The following is a 27,731-nucleotide window of genomic DNA, read 5'->3' on the forward strand; positions in this document are numbered from 1 at the left end:
GCGATTGAACCGGCGTGGGAGAGCGAGTGGGCTGTGGAGAGGAAGAAGAGAAAGAGGAGGAGGATACATTCCTGCTTCCTGCAGCTTTAAATGAACTTGAGTGTATAAGTCGGCGTTCCTAGACTCCTCCCGCCATGTTGTTCACAACAAGAGTGAGAGCGACCGGTGGTTTCCTGTTGTTGAGAAGGCGGAAAAACGTCACGCTGACGTCGCACACATGCGCAGTGAAGATTATTTTACTCTTAAGATCCGAATGGGTGTTTACATGGACGCCAATCGGAATGGCGATCGGCAAAAACCACCTCTCTCTTTCGGAATTAAATTTAGATCCGATCGGACCGAATCGGATTAGAATCTTCAGTCTGACATGTTTACATGAAACATTTTTGATCTGATCAGGCCTTCAATCCGATTAGTTGTGTCCATGTAAACGTAGCTACTGTAAGGAAATCAATAACAGACTTCTTTAAAAAGGTGTTTCTCTTGTTATTGCACCAGAACCAGGTCTCATCTAATGAGTATTCCTAAACAATTCATGAATAATTCAATCCACAACAGCGATAGAAACAAAGATGTGAGGACTATGAAAAGTCCATACTCCATATAACTGGACATTTGCTAAGACTTCACCAATAAGGATCAAGTTAGGTAAGATATTTTTTACAAAGTAGACATAAGACCCATATTTTGATGACTGCAAATGTGGTTTACTGTTCATCAAGTCAGTCAGACCAAATTCCTCGGACTCATCGTCTTCTGCTTTACCCGATCGCTGGGGCAGCAGAGACTCCCAAACTACCCTCTGCCGACACACCTCCTCAAGCTCCGCTGGGGAAAGCCCGGTGCTCTCCCAGGCCAGCAAAGAGACATAGTCTCTCCAGTGTGTCCTGGCCTGGGTCGTCCCCTGTAACACCACCTGAGGGAGTCTAACCCACCTCAGCTGACTCGATTCTACTATGTGCCTCTGCTGGATGAATGAGCTCATAACCCTTTCTCTAAGGGAAAGCCCAGTCACGCTGCGGAGAAAGCTCAATTCAGCCGCTTGTATGCAGAAACATTTTCTTTAGTCATGATCCAGATTTCATGACCACAGGTGAAGGAAGGAACATAAACCGGTCTGTAAAATGAGAGCTTTGCCTTTTCACGCTGCTCTTCACTACCACAGATCAGTAGAGCTGTGGCGCATTACAGCAGCAGCTGCAACGATTCGTCTATCCATCAGTGGTGGCTGGCCAATACAGGACACTAGGGCGCTGCCCCATCCGCCCCACTCCACCCACCAAAAAAATATATATGCATATATATATTTTAATTTTACAATTTTAATTTAACATATAAAATATTTTTGAAATATATATCTTTTAGATGAGCAAGATAAATATTTAATTTTTAATGACTAGAAAAGCATCATATTGATTGACAATGATTTTTCTTCGGATTTGTGCCGTATTTCCGGGCTTGGGGGCAAAAATCTTTGCCCATTGATTCACGTTAAAAGTTGTCCATGCGCAGTAGCTCCTCTGCAATACAAAGTGAAATGGCACAAGAACCATCCATTTCCAGGACCTGGTTTAGCAAGGCTTGGCTAACTGCATTAAACAAGGCTTTCCTTGCCTCATTTTTTAAATGTCAGGATCTGACCCAGCATGGATAGAGACAGGCAGGACTGATTTAAAGCAAAAGGCAAAGAAAATTTAACAATCTGGGATTCACATTGAAAATAATATAATATACTGTATTGTACTTTTTCTAGATGTTTGTTAATTTGCATAGTTGCTCTTAAATAAACACATTCTCAGAAAATAAAGTTTATATATATATTAAAAAATATATAAAGCTGACCAATAACTTCTCCATTATTAAACTGGTACATTATTTATTTATTTATTTTTTTAGGTTTGTGACACAATATTGGACCATGCAAAACACAGAAGAAGAACACGCAAGAAACATCCGTTTCCAGGACCTGGTTTAAAGAAGGCTTGGATAACTGCATGTAGTGACGCTAATGCTTTAGTCTGCTTTAGTCTGGACATTCCTTTCAAATGTCAGGATCTGACCCAGCATGGATAAAGACAGGTAGGACTGATTTAAAGCACTTTTTAGAAAAGGCAAAGAAGAATTAACAATCTGGGATTCACATTGAAAATACCATATTATAGTGTACTTTATCTAGATGTTTTTTAATTGACATAGTTGCTCTTAAATAAACACATTCCCAGAAAATAAATATATATTTTTATATATTCAAAAATATAAAGCTGACTAATAATCCATTATTAAACTGGTACATTTTTGTAGGTGTGTGATACAATACTGGACCATGCAAAACACAGATTTGCCTTTGTACAAGAAATTATATTTTTTGTTTTTTTATAACGTTTTTTGTTGTTGGCATTCATATAAATATACTGGTGTGATCAGTTAGTATAAGTTTGATTGTTTTTTGGTATATGTCTGTATATGTACATGTATGCGGCACACATAAAGTCAAGAACAAGGTTTTAAAAAGGTGAAGTTGAATCATTACATATTAAATATGAAAAGCAAACTTTGATTTTTAATTAAGTTGGTTTAAGATCCTTTGACAATAACTATCCTCTGGAAGTACTTTTCTTCCCCACAGGTGACACTGGTCATAAGCAGGAACATTTGGGGAACAGTTTGAGGTAAATACGCCTCAGCTTAAGTGACAGAACAGTGAATGAGTTCGGACATTATCTTAATTTTTTTATCAGCATTTCTCAAATTAACTTTCCTTTTTTGACGTTTCTTTTGAACAATAAAGTCAGCGAGAAAAGCGCCACAAATCTGCCTCATAATCTCGATTTTTACAAAGGAATTTGCCTGAGGCCACAAGCAGCCCGGAGGCTGCTGAAAGAGGAAAATAGAATGACTGTGGAAAGTAAAAGGCTCTAAAAATATAAATGACTTGTCTGCATGTCTGGTGTGTGTGTTGGAAAGTGAAACCACTAGGTTCCTTCCACGTCACCCATTTCCACCAGGAGAAAGCAGAGCTTTGAGTGGTTTAGCATCGGTCTGCGCAGACTTCCACAGCAAACCCCTTAAACACACGGACTAAGAAAAGGAGCCCGTATTTAAAACCCCTGAATTACATTTAATTGTAGAAAAGCCTGGCCAACTCCAGACGAGTGGTTGGGGATGCAAGCTGAGCCTGCATTGTGCGGAGCTCGCTTCCTGCAGGGCTGGAGCACAGGGAATGACCACCTAAAGCAGGAAAAGTAGCAAAGCAGCTACAGAGCGAAAATCACTGTCTGTAGATAATGAATGAAGGGGTGAAAAAAAAAAGAGACTGAGCGTGGGAGGGCTGAATAATGAGCAGGAGGTGGAGGGGAAGAAAAGCCTCCTTCCATCCCGTCCTCCTTGTCTTCTGGTGCAGGGTTATTTTTAGCTTCAACATGGAGCAACACAGCGCTGTAAAGACAATCATTTCTGCAGCTGCGCTGTCATTGCTCACTGCTACATCTCTGTCAAAACAAAAGAGACTCACTTATGCAAACACTTAGGCCCGCAACCGTTCATACAGTGAAGCACTAGGATTGCAAACACTGGCATCAGTGTAAGAAACAGCATGAATGATTTGTTTAAGGTGACAATCACACAGATATTCATATTATAGCATCCAGTTAGTACAGCTGTCAGCTCTGGAAACTTAACGTGAAGACAATGATCCTCCCCCTACACTGTATAGCTAGTGGAAAAAAACCCAAAGCCCTTCTTAGATTGCAGAACGCACACTGGGTTTTCACTTGGCACCTACTTTACAAGGTCTGGGTATCTCACTTTAAAGTGTCTCATTTTTCACACGAGTGCACAGGAAGAAGACAAAAAAAAAAACACTCTTCTCATCTCTTGTGAGATGCCACAGTGTGTGAGTGTGTCATATTAAATCAGCTGGAATAAACTAAACACACACGTATTTCCCAGCTGACTTTTACCACTGCATCACATCTGATTCAAAAGCTTCTCTGGAAGAATTTAAATGATTATAGACTTTTCTGCGGTTATTGATGTGTATGGAGTGAATTTTGTTCCTTTATTGTTTCAAGCAAAGAACATATTTTGTAAATTAAAATTTGAAAAAAGACAACACATAAAAATTTTTGTAGATTGCTATTTGGACTAAAACACATCGAAAAAAGAAACTTTGAAAAAGCTATTAATCAAATAAAGGTTTTGAGAGTAACTTTGCTGTTTTATCTGAATTATTTTTATTTTTTTTTAATTGCTCTTTTTTAAATTGAGTTTTACTCATTACCTTTTTCAAATTCTGTTTTTTAGATCACATAGTTTTCACCTCAGTGGGTGTGCTTTCTTTTGAAGGGAGGAGCAAGGATACATTTCTATTGGTCTGCAATGATGTCAACAATTGTATTTTGCTTAATGTGAAGAGAATATGATCTGTTAAAAGCCATTTGAGAAGAATGCAATTCATAAAACTTAATCTGTAAAAGAAAAAAAGCTGAAAAAATAAGATTTGAAAGAAAATAAAGGACTTAATAATACTACGAAGAACAATATCTAAGAAAAGAGCAAAGTTACTCTTAAAACTATTTTGTGATTATGAAATTTTCTAAATTTATATTTGTGTTGATTATTTTTCAAAGTTTGAAATACAAAATATATTCTCTGGTTGCATAAATAATGGAACAAAATTTACTCCATATATGTCGTCATGTTTTTTTTTTCAAGTGAAAAAAAACACAATCCATCACTCTGCAAACAGTTGAGAAAGATATGGTTTTAGTGATTTAACATGACCTTATTTGTTTCCACGTGTAATCTGAGCTGCAACCCTGTAACATCTTTGTGATCAATAGTGCCTCAGACTCAGTATGTCCTCACAATGGTGAAGCAGGGATCATTTACAGAAAGGTAAGAGCTCCATGATATAAAGACAGACCAATTTGCAGGTTTGCAGGCTAAAAGCATACTTATCTCCTTCAACCAGCTCACTCTGATTCTTACAATTCTAATAAAATCAATCTTGTTTGCTAAATGACCAAAAATTACATGTAGAGGTCCAAACGGACATATATATGTTATAATTGCTGAATATGTAGTTACTTCACAACACATTGTTTCTATAAATAGGAACACATTGCTATAGAGAACATGGAGAATTTTTAAGGTGAAGACTACCCAAGGAAGTAACTATTGCTCAGACATAAGCTTTACAAAGTAAGATAGTGTTAAAGAAGTGAAGAATTAGCCAATTTATTTTGGGTATTCTTTTCTTAAGTCTATATTTAAAGGCATCTTTCAACTATGACCCCTGAGAATTCTTCCAAGGGCTTTTTTTTTTGTGTGTGAATGTTTTCAACTTCTTCAACTAATGAATCTGTCAGTTAACAATGCCTTGGAAATGCCTAAATATAAGATATATGAAAGAGACTTCCCCACCAATGCCTTTGAGCATGACCATTTGTATGGAGGACCAACTCTGCCATATTTAAAAATAAGTGACCATCTAAGACACAACCCCTTCCGTATTTGCATAATGAGGCAGAAATGCAGACACAATTGAAAAAAACGACAGGCAGAAATAAATAGGGTAAAAAAATACAAAGGAAGAATAAAACAGACCAAAATATTATCCATGCACATAAATAAATACATAAAAAAATAAGTAATAAATAAATAAAGTTCAAGATTATAAAGGACAATAATAAATAATAAATAAAGAAGCTAATTAAAAGAGATATATACATTTATGTATCACTGTATAATTTATTTCTACCTACATTTTTTTGTTTATTGTATTTTTGGGGTCTTATTTATTTATTGAGCATTTATTTATTTATTTCTGAGTTGATCCTCCATACAATTCGACAAATGATCACTAGATTTAACGTTACTCATTGCTATTATGGCTGGAAGAAACTAGCGCTACAGGACCTAGCATTGGGGATACAAAACACGGGGATATCACAATATTTTATTCAAATGAATTAAAACTAAACAGTTTACGGTATTTTTTTTTACTGTTTTGTATCTATATTGAAATAAATATTTATCAAGTCTATTGTCACATTGAATGTTGGATCCTCAGGTGGGATTGCTTTTCTTTACCCTTTAACTATAACCTCCTAAAAACACAAAATATGACTCAGAATTAAAGATTTTCTCCCTCTTTTGATACATATGGCTGTAACCAGCTGGCAGTTAAATTTGTTTTATTTGGAAACAGTGATCTTACCGGTGATCAGCTCTCGAACCTCCATGTCATTGGTCTTCCTCAGCAGACGGATAAGGGCTGGAATACCATCACAGTTCTTGATGGCCACTTTGTTCTCATTGTCCTTGCCGTAGGAGATGTTCCGAAGCGCTCCACAGGCTTTGCGGTGAACCTCGGATTTGGGGTGGTCCAAAAGCCCTACCAGAACAGGAATCCCCTTCAGCTGGCGAACATCCTTCTTTATCTTGTCGTTCTCATAGCACAGGTGCTGCAGATAGGCAGCGGCGTTGGACTTCACCGGGTCAATAGGGTGACCCAGCATGGCAATGACCTCGGGGAGATCGGGGTCCCTCCAACGTGGGTCCTTGCGGATGCTGTCGATGGAAGGGGAACGTCTGCCAGCCATTCGGTCCAGACTGGCCATGCTTCCTCTCTCAGGCTGAGCAAGCGGTGCTGAATACATACCATGGATGTAAGGGTGGCGCTCATCAATCAGCTCTTCCTCAATGGGGTCATCTGGGTACCCTCTGCAAGATAAGAGGAGAGAGAAACGGTCAAGACCTATTAGATGAAAGAGGTAAATGGAGGGTGACTTAGATTTTTCTATAAGAAAAGCCAAATGAGGTGAGAATCAGTGACTAATGAGGGGAGAAGGTAGAGGAGAGGACAAGGTGATCTGATGTTCAGATCTGCTGTCATCAAGTTTGTCAGCAGGACTCTGACAGCGGCTCTTTGCAATAAGTGAAATGATTTGCAGCATTCTGCTTCTACTCCCTGTCAGGTAGGAGTAACAAACATGTCAGACTTCAACAAACACAGAGTTAAGGAGAAAGCAACTAGAAGACAGAAGACGATTTCTAACCAACAGAGACACTCAACAAAAAATTATTGTGGTTTGATGTAGAGAGCTGGGAAGTCTTTTTTTTTATCTTTGAAAAAAAGAAATGATATTTCTTCCCGTGAGGGGAATAGAAAAAAGCCAAGCAGTGCCCCTCCCCCAGGGACGACCAAGAGCCCCTACAGTGTCTGCGGGGCTCCCTTTGCTCAAAGCGCCTAACACTACCATGCAGCTGCTGAAATGTTAATGAGCAACACTCTGGGATTTCTCTGCTAGCATTACCCTCATTAGCATTACTGCTATTAGTGTTGGGGACTTAAACACTACTGGCTCTAACAGTTTTTTGTGACCAAATTAAGGAGCAAAGTGGTCCGCCGAGGGAGGGGTTCCCTTCAATGATCTGCCACTTCTAAAGTCTCTTAGAGTCTATTCTCTACGGTTCTTTACTCCAAAGACTCATGAATACTTTATAGGAACATGGGTGAATATGCAGCAACCAGAACACCCCCCCCCCCCCCCCCCCCCCACGACCCAACTTATTTATCCTCATTACGTAATCCAGATGGTCTCCTCCTGCCATATTTTCTGGTGGTTTGTGGCAAGAAATTTCACATGGAGCTCAACATTTAATGAGCTTTAATAATAATGATGTACTTTCACAGCCTCTTCACAACATTTAGAGAAAACTGAGAGGGGATCTCATAATGCCGTCTGCTTTGGCTCTTGTTTATCCTCCCCTTTAATAAAGCCATGCAGTAACATATTGGCTTTTATGGCATTTACTTTACTTTGCGCATCTCGGAGTCACAGAAATCAATACGAGATGAGCTAAAAGATAAACTCCTTCCAGAACAATGTGTCAAAATCCTAAATCCCCTTTGTGCTGGAAGATGAAGAGAGACAGGGTGGCTTATGAAAGTACAGAAGCATAGCCGTTTTTTTTTACTCTGATGTACAATGTTTGAACAGAGTCCAAGTCTCACCAATAACATCCTTTAAAATATTAGCATCCCTGTTTTCTACACTTTTATCACATTGCCTCAAACTACATTGCTATTCTCATTTGACTCAAGCACGTTCTTCAAAAGCTAAATTCTTAACAGCTTGTTGTGCTGTTAATAGATTTTCGCTCAAGAACTTTGTATCCATAAAGCTGACATTATATAGAAACAATACAGATAAGACTATGGGCCTTCAAGTGGCCTGTTTATTGGTGTTTTCTAATTATATTTTGTATTGATTTTTGTTTGCTTTCAATGAATGTTTGAAATATATTAAAAGATAAAAGGACAGAAAAAAATGATCAGAAGGGTTTCTACTGAGACAAAACGTTGAGTTGATGAATATGAACTATTTAAAAAAACAAGTCAGTTAAACAGATAGGATAACACAGTAGGGATGCTCTAAAAAATGTGTGCAAATGCTTAATCTTCTTCCACTTTTGTGGATAAATACATAACTTTGAAGAAAACACCATCAGACATAATCTAAACAGATCAGGGACTCTGAACTCTAATTGTAGGAAGGCTTTATTTCTTGGCTTTGTTGAACAAGATTGCGCCCACAGTGTTGAGGGAGGGACAAATCAAGATTGTGATTACAGATCCTCATCTGGAGAGTTACATGATAGGCTGCATGCAGCGCACTGGAAAATACTGCATGTGTGCGTATGGGCGCTGGTGGTTACTAAATGCATGCATGCATACACAAAGATGTAAACAAGCTCACCACTCAAGCCATCACCCTGATTTCTTTTCCCGCTACAGAATATTGGACATGACAAGGCAAAGGGAGGCAGGAACAACCCGCCGAAGGAAGAGCACGGCTCCCGATTTCAGGATCATTGCCATGTCGCAGACCCGCATATATAAACAGCCACGGCTGTCACTTTAGTATCTCCATTTTTCTCTCATTATGCCCCACACTGGGTTTTTTCTCCCACTTTGACACACAGACACATCCGCACAAAGATAATATGTACAGTTGTGCAGTTCGAGGCTCATTTAGATCTGGGGTCGATGCGGCGGGGCTCTTGGTAAAGCAGGCGTCACGAGGCTGAGTGACGGGAATGTCAGGATTTGCATTTATATTGGCGGCATTGTGTGGACAGGGATGGCTGTATTCAGGCGGATGTGAAAAGGCCCCTCTGCTGCCAAATAAAATACTCAGAGCCTGATTACGGCAGATCACCCTCTCCGTGTTAATCAAGCTGCTTAATGTCCGGCCTATTTGGGCTCATCCAGGCGTTTATTCAGGGATGCATGGCTGCGTTTATTTTTTGTCTATGGATAAGAGTGCATCTATTAAAAGACATTTACACATCCTCGCCTTTCTTTCCTTTCTTGATCTTCTCTCAATGACTTTCATCAGCTGCTGGTTGAAGCCGTATGCTCATCTGCAGACCTATCAAAGGAGATAAACTAAAAAGAACTACACAGTCTGAAGATGTGTGCTCCTCTTACACACACACACCCTCTCTGTTATATATATATATATATATATGACGATACTCTATGGTGAATAAATTCCAAACAGTGAATTATTTTGTGAAGATGAAAAAAAAAACAGTAGAAAGAGTCGTGATATTCCTCAACTCTCCCTCATTTTCATTACTTCAAAGTAAGGTGCCAGGGTTTCATAGAAAATTTAGTGGAAATGTCTGAGAGAAACCTCACATACAGGTGCTGGTCATAAAATTAGAATATCATGAAAAAGTAGATTGATTTCAGTAATTCCATTTAAAAAGTGAAACTTGTATATTATATTCATACATTACATACAAACTCATATATTTCAGATGTTTATTTTGTTTAATTTTGATGATTACAAATGACAACAAATGAAAATCTCAAATTCATCATATCAGAAAATTAGAATATTACTGAAGACCAATAAAAACAAAGGATTTATAGAAATGTTGGCCAACTGAAAAGTATGAACATGAAAAGTATGAGCATGTACAGCACTCAGTATTTAGTTGGGCCTCCTTTGGCCTGTATTACTGCAGCAATGCGGCGTGGCATGGAGTCGATCAGTCTGTGGCACTGCTCAGGTGTTATGATAGCCCAGGTTGCTCTAATAGTGGCTTTTAGCTCTTCTGAATTGTTGGGTCTGGTGTATTGCATCTTCTTCTTCACAATACCCCATAGATTTTCTATGGGGTTAAGGTCAGGAGAGTTTGCTGGCCAATTAAGAACAGGGATACCATGGTCCTTCAACCAGGTACTGGTAGCTTTGGCACTGTGTGCAGGTGCCAAGTCCTGTTGGAAAATGAAATCTGCATCTCCAAAAAGTTGGTCAGCTGCAGGAAGCATGAAGTGCTCTAAAACTTCCTGGTATGTGGCTGCGTTGACCCTGGACCTCAGAAAACACAATGGACCAACACCAGCAGATGACATGGCACCCCAAACCATCACTGACTGTGGAAACTTTACACTGGACTTCAAGCAACGTGGATGAAGTGCCTCTCTTCTTTTCCTCCAGACTCTGGGACCTTGATTTCCAAAGGAAATGCAAAATTTACTTTCATCAGAGAACATGACTTTGGACCACTCACCAGCAGTCCAGTCCTGTTTCTCTTTAGCCCAGGCAAGACGCTTCTGACGCTGTCTGTGGTTCAAGAGTGGCTTGACACAAGGAATGCGACAGCAGAAACCCATGTCTTTCATACGTCTGTGTGTGGTGGTTCTTGAAGCACTCACTCCAGCTGCAGTCCACTCTTTGTGAATCTCCCCCACATTTTTGAATGGGTTTTGTTTCACAATCCTCTCCAGGGTGCGGTTATCTCTCTTGCTTGTACACTTTTTTCGACCACATCTTTTCCTTCCCTTCGCCTCTCTATTAATGTGCTTGGACACTGAGCTCTGTGAACAGCCAGCCTCTTTAGCGATGACCTTTTGTGTCTTGCCCTCCTTGTGCAAGGTGTCGATGGTCGTCTTTTGGACAACTGTCAAGTCAGCAGTCTTCCCCATGATTGTGTAGCCTATAGAACTAGACTGAAAGACCATTTAAAGGCTTTTGCAGGTGGTTTGAGTTAATTAGCTGATTAGAGTGTGGCACCAGGGGCCATCAATTTTGAACCTTTTCACAATATTCTAATTTTCTGATATGATGAATTTGAGATTTTCATTTGTTGTCATTTGTAATCATCAAAATTAAACAAAATAAACATCTGAAATATATGAGTTTGTATGTAATGTATGAATATAATATAAAAGTTTCACTTTTTAAATGGAATTACTGAAATCAATCTACTTTTTCATGATATTCTAATTTTATGACCAGCACCTGTATATCAGACGGGAACTGACTAGAAATATAAAGAAAGCATTATAGAGTGTTCACACCCTTGAAGTAGCAAACTACGGTGTGTTTTGATGGGAGTTTATGCCATAAATCAGCAGTAGAGCATGGTTGTGTTGTGAAGGGGAGCGATGAAGGGCGGTTTTTCAAAATACAAATCTGAAAAGAAAATCAGACATGTCCTCACCTTTTTTCATTTATAGTCAATGAAGACCTCTCCATTCACCAGAGTTTTTGCAGATCCAAAACTAAACAAGGAGAGGCAGCTTTTTACTTTCTATGCTCCTCAACTGAGAAACATTTTCCCTGAAACCTTGAGATGAACAGAAAACATTGGCTCCTTCAAATGGGAACTGAAGATATTTTTGTTTTCTGCAGCATTTCATCAAAGAGTCTCAATAATGAACTGATTGTTCATAAAGTGAATGAAGAATGATATAAACCATAACTAGCCTAGCCTTGATCTGACCCTGCTGGATGGACATCCTGCCTTCATACAGCCTCACATTTATATTTATTTAAGGAATGTAAACAAAATAGACTTACAGTTGATTGTCGATTATTGTTTTTTCCATTCAATTAATTGATAAGATTCGCTTAAAAGAAATTTATTTCATTGTTATAAAGTGACTGCCGTTCACTGGAGCCATTGTTCATTCTTAAGGAGCCTCACTGAACGGAAAGAGGCACGCTAGAGCAGAAAAATGGACCAATCCTGTGTAAGGGTGTAACTCTGTGATGAAAGTTGGTGGACACCCGGTGGGGGCTGATGGACCTACACTAGCTACGTTTACATGCACAAAATTTCCCCGATCCGATCCAAACCTTGGTTGATCGGAAATTCAAAATCTCCGTTTACATGGACACTAAATGAAATGATCCGATCATGACGAGTGTATACATGTACCAAGCGTTGGATCAGATTAAATCTTTTAAGCATGCGCAGAACTTCCTGCCAAACTTGGCAGTTCTGTCTGCGTCTGGTTTTTGAGAGGCCTGACAAACGATGCGCTCGGAGCGAGCGGAAAGAAAAAAGGAGAGAGGAGGAAAAAAGCGCTTGGCAGCGAAATGTACGAGAGAAAATGTAGAGAATGAGCGATTGAACCGGCGTGGGAGAGCGAGTGGGCTGTGGAGAGAGAAAAGAGGAAGAGGAGGAGGATAAATTCCTGCTTCCTGCAGCTTTAAATGAACTTGAGTGTAGAAGTCGGCGTTCCTAGACTCCTCCCGCCATGTTGTTCAAAGCGAGAGCGAGAGCGACCGGTGGTTTCCTGTTGTTGACAAGGCAGAAAAACGTCACGCTGACGTCGCACACATGCGCAGTGAAGATTATTTTACTCTTAAGATCCGAATGGGTGTTTACATGGACGCCAATCGGAATGGCGATCGGCAAAAACCACGTCTCTCATTCGGAATTAAATTTAGATCCGATCGGACCGAATCGGATTAGAATCTTCAGTCTGACATGTTTACATGAAACATTTTTGATCTGATCAGGCCTTCAATCCGATTAGTTGTGTCCATGTAAACGTAGCTAGTTACTAAACCCGAATGCTTTAATTAGGTTTTTGATTTTCTATACTCTAATTATCCCAGAGGGAAATTACTTCTCTGCATTCAACCCATCCCCTTGGGGAGCAGTGAGCTGTCATTGTGAGGCACCCAGGCAGCAGTGTGGGGGTTAAGGGTCTTGTTCAGGGACCCAGAGTGGCAGTCTGTGGAAGTGGGGGATTTAACTCACAACCTCAGTATTCAAAGCCCTATGCCCTAACCAATAGGCCGCCATTTATTTATTGAATGCTTTCCTATTGTTTAGAACACAAGAGAACCACAATACACTGGTATTTATATTTATAGATAGTTTGACAGATGCCTTTAAGTGCATTATTTATACAGGACCCATAAACATTATTTGTATAAAAGAAAATTACAAACAACAGCCAATTCCAATTCTGGCATAGCTATTTCTGAGTCTTGCTGAATTCAAAAGACAAAAATATATATTGCATTTAATTATATCATAGCATATTTTTTTCTTGTAAACTTTCTGGTAAACTTGGAGATATGTTTAATTGCATGTTGCATATCCCAGTAAATCTTTTTCACCTTTAAATGTGCAGCTCTCCTGCTTGAGTCTCGACCGCAAATCAGATATTGTCTCAAAGCAACAGATCCGATGATGTTACCCCAATAGGCGGGACTCGGGTGCAGCGCAAGAGAGGAAAAAAAAACACTGATGGGTGAGGGGAAAGTATTGGAGGAGACAACTATAACATGACAGAAAAAAGCTATGCTAGCATAAGCACCGGATATTGGAAGGACTGTTATGTCTTAACCCACTTCATAGAGTTGAGTTTTAACTTTTTGCTCTGTGAGCAACCACACCCACCTGTTAAAAACACTGCTAACAGCACCGCCTCTCCCACTCTCTACACTAAAAACAGCAATATCACTGGTGGCATCAACTTCCATAAAAAAAGGTGGGTAATAGTCCGACAGTATGTCAGAGCGACATACCCTGTCTGTTAATGATTGTTTTACATCTCTATTCATTGGAAATCAAAAGTGTTTCACATATTTTATTAATCTTTTTTTATTCATTAACCTAATAGGTTCTTTTTTAAATATTTTATAAGTTTAAGTGTAAGAAAACATTTTTCGTTCAGCAAAAAATAATCGGCAATTAATACAGCTGACAAAATAAATAGTTATACAGTAAGATAGTAGAAATGTTTTCATAGCTAGTGTAGTTACAGTGGCTATAATAAGAAAATTTACACTTGTCAATAGTTAGATGAGCTATAAGATCTTAGATTAATTTATTAATTGATGACTTGTTTCCTTAATTATATCCATCAATTTTCACATCATCTCTGAGCAGATTTCCAATCCCTAAAAAAAGCATCCCTACAGAGTAATGCTACCAGCACTGTGTTTCATTGGATTTGTTTCATGGATGATGCTGTGGTTCTTAGAGTTGTAGATCATTAGAGACTCATGTAATGGGAATATATTTGCCAATATTTCTTCTATGCATATATCATGTGACATTTAACATGTTCACAGCCATCTCTGGCCCCGTCCACACGAAGTCAAAACGAACACGAAACGCTAATATTTTCCAGAACGTTTGTCTTAAAGACTGAGACGTAAAATAAATGTAATCGTCCACACGAATGCATGAAAACGCTGCAAAATGTATGCCAGGCCTGTAAGTGGCGCTGTGGTGCCAAAGCAAAAATAGGCGACGAAATGTTGGGCATGCGCACTAATATTTATACATGGTTGCCCTGCGGGTCCATTTCCGTGGTTCAGTCAAATTCAGGTGATGAACTATGTCGTTGATATTGCTCTGTTCTTCTTGGAGATATTCCAGAAGAAGAAGATTCTGTTGTAAGCCCGACAGCAGGGTGAGTAGCATGTAAAAGCGTGTAAAAACAAAAATGCGGTTAGAGCTTAAAGATGGAAACGCGAAAACGGCGTTACAAAATCTTCCCACTCTGAAGGCTTAATAAAAAAAAGATTGTTTACAGACCCCCGAAACGCCGGCTTCGTATGGATGAGAGGCTGGTTTGGTGAAAAATTTGTGTGTTTAGGCCAGGGTTCGGCTTCGTGTGGACGGGGACTCTGTCAGATGTCTTTAATTTGTTTTGTTTTAGTTTACCACTCTCTGCTCTACTCCACTCTGTTAATTAGAGTGAACAGATAACCCTGCCACTCCCCCAATCATCTTTATTCCTCCCAGCTGTTACTGTGCCTATGAATCCCTTCTTCTCTCAGTTATTCCCCACCAGATTGTCTCCTGTTGATGACATTTCAGTGACTGCGTGCTTTGCCTGCCTTCCTGCTTTTCTGTGCCCTCCCTTCAAACTGTGCATCTTTAATGAATGCTTCACTCGGTATTTGCCATATGCTGTGCAGTCATGTTCTTCGGTTTTCAGGTTGTTCTTGTTATTGATGTTTTCTACCAAACCTCTGAGTCCTTTAGGGAAAAAGCTAAATGTCTCCCTTCACAGTAATAAAATTTTTGTTTTTCCAACACACTCCAATAAAGAAAAAAAAAAATAGCTTGTTTCTGTAAGGAGACAAAAAGTGAAAGAGGTCAAGGAGTATGAATGCTTTAGTAAGACATGCAGGTAGACAGGTTCAAGCTAAGCGGATTGTGGAGAAATGAGCCTTTAAAGATGAGCTCCAAGATGGCCCTCAGGTCTGTCACAACTCCAAAGGAGTTATTAATCACACTGGCAGGAAGACACCCACTTTCACAGAGTGGTCCTCATAGACAAAAACTCAGTGTCATAAAGGATGCATCAGGAGTTGGAATGTAAAGGATGCCCTCACATTCCCATATCTATTCACCCAGACATAAGCGGGATAATGATGCTCTTCCACCCCTTTAGCCGGGGAAATGATGCCACTTTTATTCCACACTAAAACAGGCAGTAACAAAAAGGATATTCACCCCTTTAGCTTGACCAGTTTATCAGATTTTAACCAACTTCCTAATGTTTATTATGTTCATGAGGATTGGAAGTGGAAGACCAACACAAAGAGGAACTTTAGGATCTAACAATTGGGGCATGCAATAGCATTCAACCCCTTTACTCTGGTATCCAAAATGAATGTCAATAAAACAAGCCATAATAGTAATTAACAATAAAAAATAAATAACTCAATAACCCTAAAAAGGGTGTGATTTAGCTAAATTTGTTGATCTCTATCTATCTATCTATCTATCTATCTATCTCTCTATCTATCTATCTATCTATCTATCTATATATATATATATATATATATATATATATATACTCGTCGTCGTCGTCGTCTCCCGCTTTATCCGGAACCGGGTCGCGGGGACAGAAGACTAAGCAGAGACTCCCAGACTTCCCTCTCCGCAGACACCTCCTCCAGCTCTGTTGGGGGAAGCCCTAGGCGCTCCCAGGCCAGCCGAGAGACATAGTCTCTCCAGCGTGTCCTGGGCCGTCCCCTGGGCCTCCCCCCGGTGGGACATGCCTGGAACACCTCCCGAGGGAGGCGTCCAGGGGGCATCCGAAGAAGATGTCCGAGCCACCTCAACTCACTCCTCTCGATGTGGAGGAGAACCGGCTCTAAACTGAGCCTCTCCCGAATGACCGAGCTCCTCACCCTATCTCTAAGGGAGAGCCCAGCCACCCGGCGGAGAAAGCTCATTTCAGCCGCTTGTATCCGGGATCTCGTTCTTTCGGTCATGATCCAAATTTCATGACCATAGGTGAGGGTAGGAACGTAGACCGACCGGTAAATTGAGAGCTTTGCCTTTTCGCTCAGCTCTCTCTTCACCAGGACAGACCGGTGCAGCGTCCGCATTATTGCAGCAGCCGCACCGATCCGTCTATCGATCTCCCGCTCCATTCTTCCCTCACTCGTGAACAGGACCCCAAGATACTTGAACTCCTCCACTTGAGGCGGGTTGGAGGGGAGTCCTTGCCTATATATATATATATATATATATATATATATATATATATATATATATATATATATATATATATATATATATATATATATATATACATATACAGTATCTATATATAAACTTCCACTAAAGAGGAATCTAAGAGGAAACTGCTTCTCCGTTTTCATGCAAGGCAAGGCAATTCAGCACAATTCAATACAAAGACAACGCAAAGTGCTTTACATGATTAAAATATAGGAAAGTATAACAGAATCAAAGCAAGTAGGGAAAAAAAGGGCAAGTAAAGTTTAGACTCTTAAAATTAAAGTTATAGAGGATGATCTTCTTTTCCACCTTCTTTTCTTTTATCTAAATAAGTCATCCTCCTAATCCTCAATCATTCTAGTGGTATGTTTACGTAAAGCCGTTCTACATGCTCACCCTGTTAGCTATCTTTTTCTGCGGTTGCGCACTTTCAGTCATATATCTGTGGTGAGCTACGGTTTATGACAGTCATTGAAGCTCATCTTTTTCACCGCAGCTGTTTGAAAGTGGCCAAGGGTTGTGAGAGATAAAGTGTCTACGAAGTGTATGAGATGAAAAGAAAGGCCTCAGAAGAGGCAGATATATCCCATAATGCTTTGCGCAGAGTGCTTTGCTGTCACAGCGGCACGCTGTCGCATTAGGCTTTCGCTTCCCGACCGCGGCGACTAATAAAAAAGATGGTGCAGGCACCGCATGGTGGAAGCAGAGTTACGTGACCAACGGGGAGCAAAAAACAGTGATCATCTGTCCAAACGGTAAGTTAACTGAGTTCACTATAAAGTCCACTATTTAATTCCCGCTCTATATACTGTAGTTATTGAATTATTTAGGGGTTAGGGTGGACGTTTGGACACGGTAAGCTTGTATGAGCTGTGAGAATAACTTTTAAACAGAGTGTGCACGAAGAGAAATGGGCTCGTGCGAGCTCTGAAATACGTTTAACAGGCGTTCCCTCTCCGGAGCGGGTGCAGGGTGGTGCATGTGTTTTTTTTTTTAAAGTGGAGAGGGCAGGTCTTCTAAGAAAATTGCAAAAATCCTGCAGAATATCTTTAAGTACCACTCTTTTTTTCAATTACACAATCAACAAACTTCTGAGTATTGTTGTAACATGAAAAATCATGAAAAAGTTGAGCACTTCGAAATAAAATGTAGATGGCAGTAAAATTATCATAGATAAAAATGAAATGTTTCTATTTGCACGGAAAATTTAGCATTAATGATCTTCAGCTCCTGGGATCACTGAAAACAGCAAAACAAGAGCAGCTCCTGTCAATGAAAGCAGCCATGCCAGCATGTCCCTTACCTTACACAAGAGTTAGGCTCATAAAAACTCTCCACTAAAACATTCCCAGCAGATGTTAAATATAAAAGCAAATGAGGCGAGGAGCATAAATGCTTCATTACAGGCCTGCTGAATGATACACAGATTAGGCCAAAAGATCACTGAGAGGCAACTTTATCCCTGGAGTATAGTGAAATATGAATCCTACTTCAACCCTTTTATGTAGGGAAATTTTGTTTAATGGTTGTTGCACGTTTTGGAAATGGAAAAAAAAAAAAAAACACATTTTCTAAATTGAAATTTGAGGAAAAATGCAAAAAATTTAAAGACTTTTTCATCGACTTTTTTTTCTTTATTTCTGTTTTTTAGATTGAATTACAAAAAACTTATTATTTTTGCCAATTACATTTCACAGATCAAATTATCTCACTTTTACCCTAAAATAAACAATCACTATTGACAAACAACGTCGACACATGAAATGTTGTTGCTAACGTCCATGCAGACGTTGCTCCTCTCTACAAAAGAAAGTCCTTCCAGGGAAGTAAAGATAATGTGATCTGTGAAACACAATTTGAAACGAATATGATTTGCACAACTATCTAAAAAAAAATATTAATAAACATAAATAACATAAAGCTAGCACAAATTTGGAAATGTAAACAACCCTGAAAATAAAATCTGAATTGAGCATTAAGGGCCTGCAGTCTGAATGTAGCCTGTGTAGCACATTTCCATTTAAAGTGCTGCACTCAAAAACAACAGGAAGAGATTGCAGTGGCAGCACAAATAATTAAAGAGAATAAAAATGAATAATTAAAATGATTATATTATTAAAAAAGACTGAATGACAGGAAAAAAAAGGAAAGGAAAACAATATGATAGGAAGCAGTTTAATCCACCTCAGAAACATAAACACACCTAATTTGCAGGAAAAAAATGAATGGATTCTGATTGAACAGATCTATAAAGGATAGAGCAATTATCTCATTAGGACGCCATGCAACATGTGACTGTATTTCACGAAGTAATTGGGGGCGCAGCAGGTCCTAATGCGTTAAAATGCAAAGCTAAAATTAACCATGAAGTCTATGAGTGAAGCCCATCCAGCCATCCTTAACAACAAATCATCACCGCCATCAACATGGCTACTCACAATGGACTCCACTGCGGGGACCAAATGAGCGCATGGCGCCGATGCAGAAAGCCGCTTTAGTACTAAATATCACCATTTTTGTCTGTGCATAATTGAAGGCTTGCATGAAATGATAAGCTGTAATTAGAGCGTGTTAAATCTAAGATTCATTACAGTACTTTGGAGACGCTGGTCCCGTCTTGGAAGAATACTAATCACAGCCTCAGTGTTTAGGCTGATAGTAACGCCTCTGAGGTAGGAAATAAAAAAAACAGCTTATAGAATAGAACTCTAATGATCCGGCTGTGTTTTCAATGCACACTAAATGCAAAGATAAGTTTGGAAATACACTGCTGAAACTAATCATGTGTTTGTGAATGCATGTGAGTGTCTGTCTCCATGTTTCTGAGTGCATATAAATGTATATGTGGCTGTGGTGACACATGTAAGGCAGGCTACAAATTGCCTGTCACAGCAAGCGCCTCTTACCAGGCGGCTGGAGGAGTGACTTGTTTTCTGAAGATGGGATTTTATTGAGTGCGTGTGTAAGCAGAGTCTGAAGTGTGTAATAATAGAGGCTCTGATTAAGGCTTCTGCTCTTTTTAGGCTGATGTTCATCAATGTGGGAGCCTTTAAATCTACTACGTACGCTCAATTAAGAAGCTGGAAACCTTTTCCTACTTTTCCATCTTTGATCAGGATCAAAACAAACACGCATGTTCTCGCCTCGCTCTCTCTCTTCTTTAGAAATGGCATGACGCCAAACATTTTACCCTCAGATTAGTGGAAAAGCGCAGGGTGCTTGAAAACTTCCATCTGCTACAGATCAGTGATCGACACGCCGACTCAGCTTCAATCCCTTGGTTGCAATTTATTTCAGGATGGACGTTTTTCCCCAAAAGCTCTCCTAAGGTTGACAACAAATGGAGTGAAAGCTATTAGCAGAAAAGAGTTGGTTTTTAGGACCTATTGTTGGGGTCTGACAGGCTTTTTCCTCCTGTCCAATATGGTGAGGAGTTGAACTCCTCTCACTAAAGGAAAAAAATAAAGGAGAAGAGTTTGAAGAGTAAATTACAAAAGCCTGGCATCCTCTTCCTCTCCTGTCACGTCTGCAGTCATTCCTGCCTCTTTACCTCTGACACAAACACATGTTTATCGTCCATTTGAAGGAGAAAAAAAGGCATTCCAAGCTGTGTTTGTTTTTTTCCATGCTTCCTTTCCTTGCAAACTGTTCAAGAAGGAGAAACATCTGTTTTCTGTGGTAGTCTTTTTGATGCAAGAGAAATGCATTAAGGCAAGTGATTGACAGGAATTGGCTTTTTATGCAAAAATAATGAAAGCAAATTAGTTTTTTTCAAACAGACTTCGATAAGCTGAGTAGGGAACAGTGGTTTCTTCCTACCTGACCCTGTGCAAGTCACGTAGAGGTTCCCTGTGAGTGCGGCTGCGGTTAGTCCCCGGCAGGGTTCGGCGGCTGGCCGTGGAGTAGTCGGGTTCTAGCTCGTACGGCTCCTCCTCTTCAGGGCCCAAGCTGCGTCGATCATCCTCCAAGCCGTACGGCTCAGGTTGAAATCGCTCTGGTTGGGAGCGGTTTAGATCCACTGTGCTGCTCCCCATAGGCACCTGAGGCTGCGCCACGTGGCCGTAGTCGTCCTTGCGAATAGGCAGAGTGTAGCTGTTCTCCGGACGGTAGCTGTTAGGCATGTAGGGGTAACGCGGCGGCCGGAAGTTGATGCCCCGCGACAGGCTGCCATAGTTGTCTGTCAAATCGGCGCAGCCGTCGTGCAGGCCATAGTGGCGGATGTACTGGCTCTCCGGTGTTTCCCCGTATGAGTCGTTGTAAGAGTTGTTATAGCCACGTGTCAGGGTCGAAGTCGCTTGGGGTGTGATGAAGCGTTCACCTCCATTCTTCATGTATCGTCGGTCGATGGAATCGGTGTAGCTGCTCAAAGGGGATGAGCCTTCAGGTAGGGGTAAGCCATCTGGCCCCAGGGGAACCTGACGCACCGTTCTGGTAGTCACCGTCTTCACCATCTTGGTCACCTGGAGGGTAGGTCAGATACATTTGTCAGATAATCATTCAAATCAAAGGTTTTTGCATCATAAAAAACATTTTTTAGCTTTGGTTGCCTTAAATCAGACAAACTTAAGATGGAATTAAATAAATACATATCTTTTAAAACTAGGTTAGACTTCCTCAGATTGACAACTCATAGAAGATACGAGCTCTAAACAACACTTTTCGTTCAACTATTGTGATACATGTTAAGAGCAGGTGGTACCAGTCTCAGGAGGTAAAAAAATCCTTTGTTTTCTTCATTTTGTTCATATAAAAATCAACATTAAGATGCGTCCCTTCACCCTACACAGCTCAACTACATGCCTTCCAAGTGTTGAGTTCAACTCTGCAGATCAATGCTAATGACCTCATATTGGAGTCAGGAGTGTTGAAACTGAATGACACAGACTATCTTGACTTAGGTTTGATGCCCCTGTTTTACAAAATAGTTTCTGTTTATATTGGAGCTACAAATAAAAATGGTTGGAAGTCATCTCTGGTCAGGCTTTTTACTTTCCGAACCAAGATTATCCAGCCCTGATTAACAATACTTTGAAGATGATTAGTTTTAACAATAATTTATTTGAGAAATATTTATAAAGCTGAAAGCTATAAAAAAACTGAAAGATTATGAAACTGAGACATAAAATCTTTTCTTACTAAGACACATATTTGGTTCATTGAGGCTAAGCAAGAGCAAGACTTCACTGATGAACAGAACACACAGAAGTTGCTCTGTTTTTTTTCCTTTGGAGCTTCAACATCTGTCTGTCACAGAAAAACATTTGTTGTCTAAATCATAAACAAATTTTCAACTAAAATGGTTTATTAGCATTCTAAAGCAAATCAAACTAAGAAACAGCTACTCTGGTAGTGCTAACAACAAGTACTGCATTAACTACTAACTTTTAATTAGAAAGTTCTGGTGTATCCTGTTTTTTTATGAAATGCACAATATGACATAAACTCTGATCCTAATAATAAATGCTCATGACATTATGGTTAAAAAATTACAAATATCTTCTTATCGGGGTTATTATTGCAGGAGCCTTAATCAGAGACCTACAACAAAATTCTGATATTTTCTTTTAAGGCTTCATCTAGTGATGAAATCTATTAATGAATGGTATGAAATGTGCTATGCTGCTAAATAAAACAAGACAATTCAGAGAAAACACCCAGACCTAGAATGTTCTGCTTACGCATTAGGAGCAGGATCACCAGAGTGACTCTCCTGGTGCTTCATGTAACACAGAAATGTTAAAGAGCAAATAGCGCTCCAGCAGACCCTGTTTCCTGTTTGCCCCCTAGAGAGAGGGTCAGCATCATACTGCGTGGCTGGGGGACGGAGACAACCAGACCAGAACACATCCATTTCCAAGTGTGTTTGAGGCTGTGTGAATAGAGAACGACAGGAAGCACACACAAGTCTCGACAATGTAGGCGCTCAGTTTAGTTCTTCTGTGGTCGATTTTTGCCTATTTTAACTGGGGCTATAAATTCATCTTCAGATAATGAGGCTGATAAAATTACATTATAATAAGAAAGTATGCAGGCACGTTGGAGTATATGTTACCCTGGAAAAAGGTGTTTTTAGAGAGGTTAATTTCCCCATGACTGATGCAGACCAACATTGGCTCCAGAAGAGGAAACAAAACCAGCAATAAAATAAAGCTCCCTTCCCATTCCCACTAGAGGTTTAATGTTGATCAACAGCTCAGGGAAATATTAAACTACTTTCTTTCCCGTCGAAAGAGAGATATAATTTCAGTTTTAATCAGCAGGGGGATGAAAAGATATCAGAAAGAGTGAGGAAGAATAAACCTATGCTACACAGGAGGGTGCCAGGAGCAGAAGCACAAACCACAGAGTGGCTGTTTAACACAGTATCCTCATTAACTTCTTGATTACACCCTGACTGAGCCACATAACAAAGCCCATTTCAGGAACATCAAGGTTCATTTCCATGTTCCAAGTAATTACTGTGTAGTTTGTTTGTCGATGCCAGTCTGCCTTGGCTTTGCACGATTAACATTTAGAGCTCATTTGCTGGATTCACCGGTAGCACCTTAAAACAACAATGCTAATTCTGTCTTCATAATTCATCAACCAAAGTTGGCTCTTAAGACATTCACCATGAGCCCTGGTGGTAAATATTGAATATAATTACCCAACAAAACAGAGACTGTTACAAACTTAGTAAAAGCAAGACACATTAAGCATGATAATCAAACAGCAGCGGCTCCATAATGTGTGATTACTTGCAAAACAATGTCATGCCTTGTACAAATGTCTTTAATTTGCTAACATAAATGTGTCTCCTACACATTTACCCACTGTTTTCCAACCATTTCACTTTATTTTTGCACTAAATTCCCATCAAACCTTATGGTCGACTCATGCAGCAGCAGCTCCAGCTGAGTAGACCGATTTATGCCTACTTTATAGTAGATTAGAGTCTTTGTTTATTCAGCAGCGAACCTGACGGATGCAGGGGTAATCTAAGGCAGAGAACAATGTTATACTTTCTTTATTATCTTGATTACCTCACGACTCTCACCTGATGGGACATCCTTTAAAAGCAAAGTATCTGACAGGAAGAATGACAACAGTAGCGCTAAACCAATAAGGGATTGTAAGACGGGAATAATCCATCCCTTTGAGATATGATCGCATACAGTTCAATAACTCAAAATCTATTTATATATATATATATATTTATATATATATATATATATATATATATATATATATATATATATATATATATATATATATATATATAAATCACAATACGACTTATTCAATAGCAGTTTTTATATTAAATATACCTTACAGTCTATAATTACAGGATATGTCACTGACTTGTTCTTTATGTAGTTTTAGGCGTTTTCCTCTTTATAGAAATATTTCTACAATGTTTATTTATTTGGAGTTATTATATTGGAGTTTTATAAACATGGAAAAGTAATTTTTGTATGTTAGTAAAGGATTATGTTTTAGACATTCTTAGCAGTTTTTCTGTAGCGTTTTATTTAATCGACATTGTCCAAAATTAAAGCACCAGTTGTTTCACGGATACAGTCATTCTGAAATAATCTTTAACTTAATCTTAAATAATTTTAAGAAAAAATAAATAAATAATTTGTGCTCATTTAGATCTGTTTTTATAGCCCCTTTTTTCTACATGAGGTTGTCCATGAGAATTTGAATTTGTGATCATGTGGATGTAGTAATAGCAATATTAGCAGTTTGCCATGTTTTTTTTTAACTATAGGCAAAATGCTACAAAACCAGCAACATGTTTGAGATGTATCTCATTTGAAAACTAAGATCTTCTTCTCTCTGAAGATTTCAATTTGAAATTTAAATGCTATGTAACTTCAAACATGACCAATATGTTAAGAAATTCATGCATTTAATGGCATTTGCTTAAGGATGCAACAAAGGTGTCCTAAGTTTTTTTTACAAAGAGTGTAACTTCTCTATTTTGGCTTCATCTTAAAGCGCTTTGTGTTTACATGCACTTTGGGTATATGTTCATCTTTTATCATATTATTATGTCCTGATGCAGGAATACCTTTTAACTACAGGAGAGTGGACTTTCTGTTTTTACACATCTGTCCGGTCCCAAAACAAAAACGCTCCTGAACAGAACCAAAGTAGTAGTAGATGTTAACATTAACCTAAGAAACATATAGTTTGCTGGTTGGCGTCTTTTATTCTATTTTCATTATCACTGACAGAAGCCGGAGGGAGGGGTTTTAAGAAAACTACAGCTTCCCTGCCTCAACATACCCAGCTGGCATGTACTACCACAGCTTTTTAGGCAATCTGCAAAGGCGGCAAGCGGATCCATCACCCATTTTCAAACACCCTTTGATGTGCGCTCAAGTTCACAAGATGTTAAACTGTCACGCAAAGGGAAAGATGAGAGGGGGGGGGGGGGGGGGGGGGGGGGGACGAGGGACCTGGGTTTCAGAGGAGCGGCTGAAATCTGCTGAAGTGGAGTAAACAGAGCTCAAAGAGAATAGCTGAATTGATAGTGAGAGTTATTATCCACACATGTAGCAACTCTACTGATATATATGTGGTTTAAAATGACAGGAAAGGTATATTGGTACCGAATAATGTCTGAAACAATCGCTGGTTTACCAAACTTGTATATATTAATAAATAAATAAATAAATAAATAAAAAGGTGGGGCGGGGGTATGTCTTCTGCTGGGTCTGTGAGGCAGGGCTACCCACTAACAACAACCAGGCACCATAACCAAGTGGTCCCCACTTCCCCCACTTTGGTTACCTGGAGTTGGAGGTTGAATGTGAAACGGTTGCTTTAAGTTTCATCATGCAGCCTGTAGTTTTACCTCCATAACGCCCTCAAACAGTAATGGCGTCTGTGCTCTATTGTGTTGTGATAGGCCCTTAAACTGCTTGTGTTATAGCTTTTGTAACTGCTGACATGATTATGATTATTAAGCATTTTGAGCGGAGCATTTTAACTCACTCCCATTTTACCTGCTCAAGTGTCAGCTACCAAGCCCGATGGGGGCAGTAAAATGATTTTTATTTGTTTAAGTGGTCAACCACAACTCTCATTAGCTCATATCCAGAGGAGAGAGTGAAGGAATGCTGACTTTATTGGCCCAAGTATAAAATGAGTGCTTCATGCAGACTCTCTGCCAGCGGGGAACGGGGGTGGGGGGGGGGGGGGCGCTGGATGGAGGCCAAGGAAAGTATTTCACACTGGAGCAGGAGGATGAAAGTGGATATAATTGACTGTTTACATCCATCCATAGACCCTACTACACATTGTGGGCCAATTGACTCTAAGCTGAATGGGATAAAATGCAAAGAGAATCTGTAGTAAATCTGCTTTAAAAATATATGGCTGAATTTTCACATGAGGAAAACCTGGACATGGAATTGGAAAATTAAAGATCGGTGTAAAACAGCCTAGTGCTCAACGTGGACAACAGGAAAGAGATAATCAATATCAGGTGGTCAGGATCTAAGCACAGAGCTAAGCATCAGCACCCATGCAGCACACACAGGGGAGAGCAATACGCTTCCTGCAGTACAGATCTCTGATCACCTTCCTTGAGAGAAAATAAAACAAAACATAAGCTGGACCATAAAATGGCTCAGCAGGATACATTTTGTAAGGAAACAGACATCAATCCCAACAAGCATCCTCATAATTCTCCACAAAGCTGATGGTCAGTGGGTGTTGATGTGCCGCATCTCATCTTTTTACTCAAGTTGCAATATGGCAGTATGGAAAGGACGACAGAGAAAATATCAAACTTCATGCTCAGAATGATATTGGAGCGTCCCTATCTTATGTCCACGATCTGTTTCAGGGACAGCCTATTGAACAACCCCTGAAACTGCTAATAAACCCTTTCTTAAGGTTTTTTTTTTTTTTTTTTTTTTTTTACCCAAATCCTTCAATAAAACAAATCACCAAAAACAAAAAAGGGTGTTCTTTTTGGTTTGCCATCAGTCAGATTATAAAAATTAATTAGGCTGCATCAGGGGTATTAATTGGCATTAATTTGTTGATTGATTGATTGACTTTATTGATCTCACAGCGGAGAAATTGTCATGATCTTGGCGCTGATGGTTTGGTTTTTTCCTTTGCTCCTTGCTCCCCTGCCTAATTGGTTCTGCGGCTGATTATCGCCGATCATTTTCACCTGGTTCCTCTACTATTTATGTTGTGTGTTTGCCTCCCATCAGCGCCAGGTTATTCGTGTGTTTTTGTGATACGTTCCCTAGCATTCTGCACTCTGCCTGTTTTCCTGATTTTGACCAGTTTTCTGCCCTGAGGATTTCTAGTTTTTGCCTTGCCCCTGTCTGCTCTGTTTGTCCTGTCTGATCTTGGATTCTACCGGCTTCAGAACCTGAAACTGTCTTCTGACTTCGGCCTTGGATTTCCCTTCTGGACTCTGTTGCTGCTCTGCGTCTGCTGCTCGCTCTCTGGGGGCTCTGGGGGCGTGGCCGCCGCAACTGTGGTCAAACCTCCGCGACCGGACTGAACTTTGAATCAGGTCAGTGACTTTGCTCCAAGTCGTATTCAGCTCCACATCCAGTCACTGACCTGTATTCTTCTATCCCTGCAGAGATCTGCCCCGAAGTAGACTAGCAGCCCCGCGCACCTGTTTATTAAATAAACGCTTTGAACTTTCCCACTGCTTGTCTCGCCTTGAATTCTGGGTCCCACTTCCTGAGATCATTACAGAAATGTACTCGTTACATCAGTTCAAATAGTCAAAGGAGAAGAAGAAGGTGTCAAAGAAGGCAAAAGGTGCATGGGATATGTACAGTATATACAGTGCGTCCACATATGACAGCTTTTTTTTATATATAGCAGGATTATTATATAGGGTTATTGCACAGGGTGTTAACATGGGTATTTATATAGATGAATATTTA

The 27,731-nt window shown here is 39.7% G+C and overlaps 1 protein-coding gene across 8 annotated transcripts in view; it reads right to left on the reverse strand.

Moving 5' to 3' along the window:
* The window catches only part of arvcfb (ARVCF delta catenin family member b), a 386,639-nt gene that overhangs the window by 102,169 nt on the left and 256,739 nt on the right, over window positions 1-27,731 (reverse strand). For all 8 annotated transcript variants that reach the window (XM_038273622.1, XM_038273620.1, XM_038273621.1 and 5 more), the window contains 2 exons: window positions 20,635-21,275; window positions 6,221-6,726 (listed from right to left, as the gene is read on the reverse strand). In XM_038273622.1, coding sequence (XP_038129550.1) covers window positions 6,221-6,726; window positions 20,635-21,275 — 1,147 coding nt within the window. The remainder of the gene's footprint in view (window positions 1-6,220; window positions 6,727-20,634; window positions 21,276-27,731) is intronic.

This window comes from Cyprinodon tularosa, unplaced genomic scaffold (assembly GCF_016077235.1).
Source record: "Cyprinodon tularosa strain WSP-4 unplaced genomic scaffold, ASM1607723v1 ctg88, whole genome shotgun sequence".
NCBI classification, from domain to species: Eukaryota; Metazoa; Chordata; class Actinopteri; order Cyprinodontiformes; family Cyprinodontidae; genus Cyprinodon; species Cyprinodon tularosa.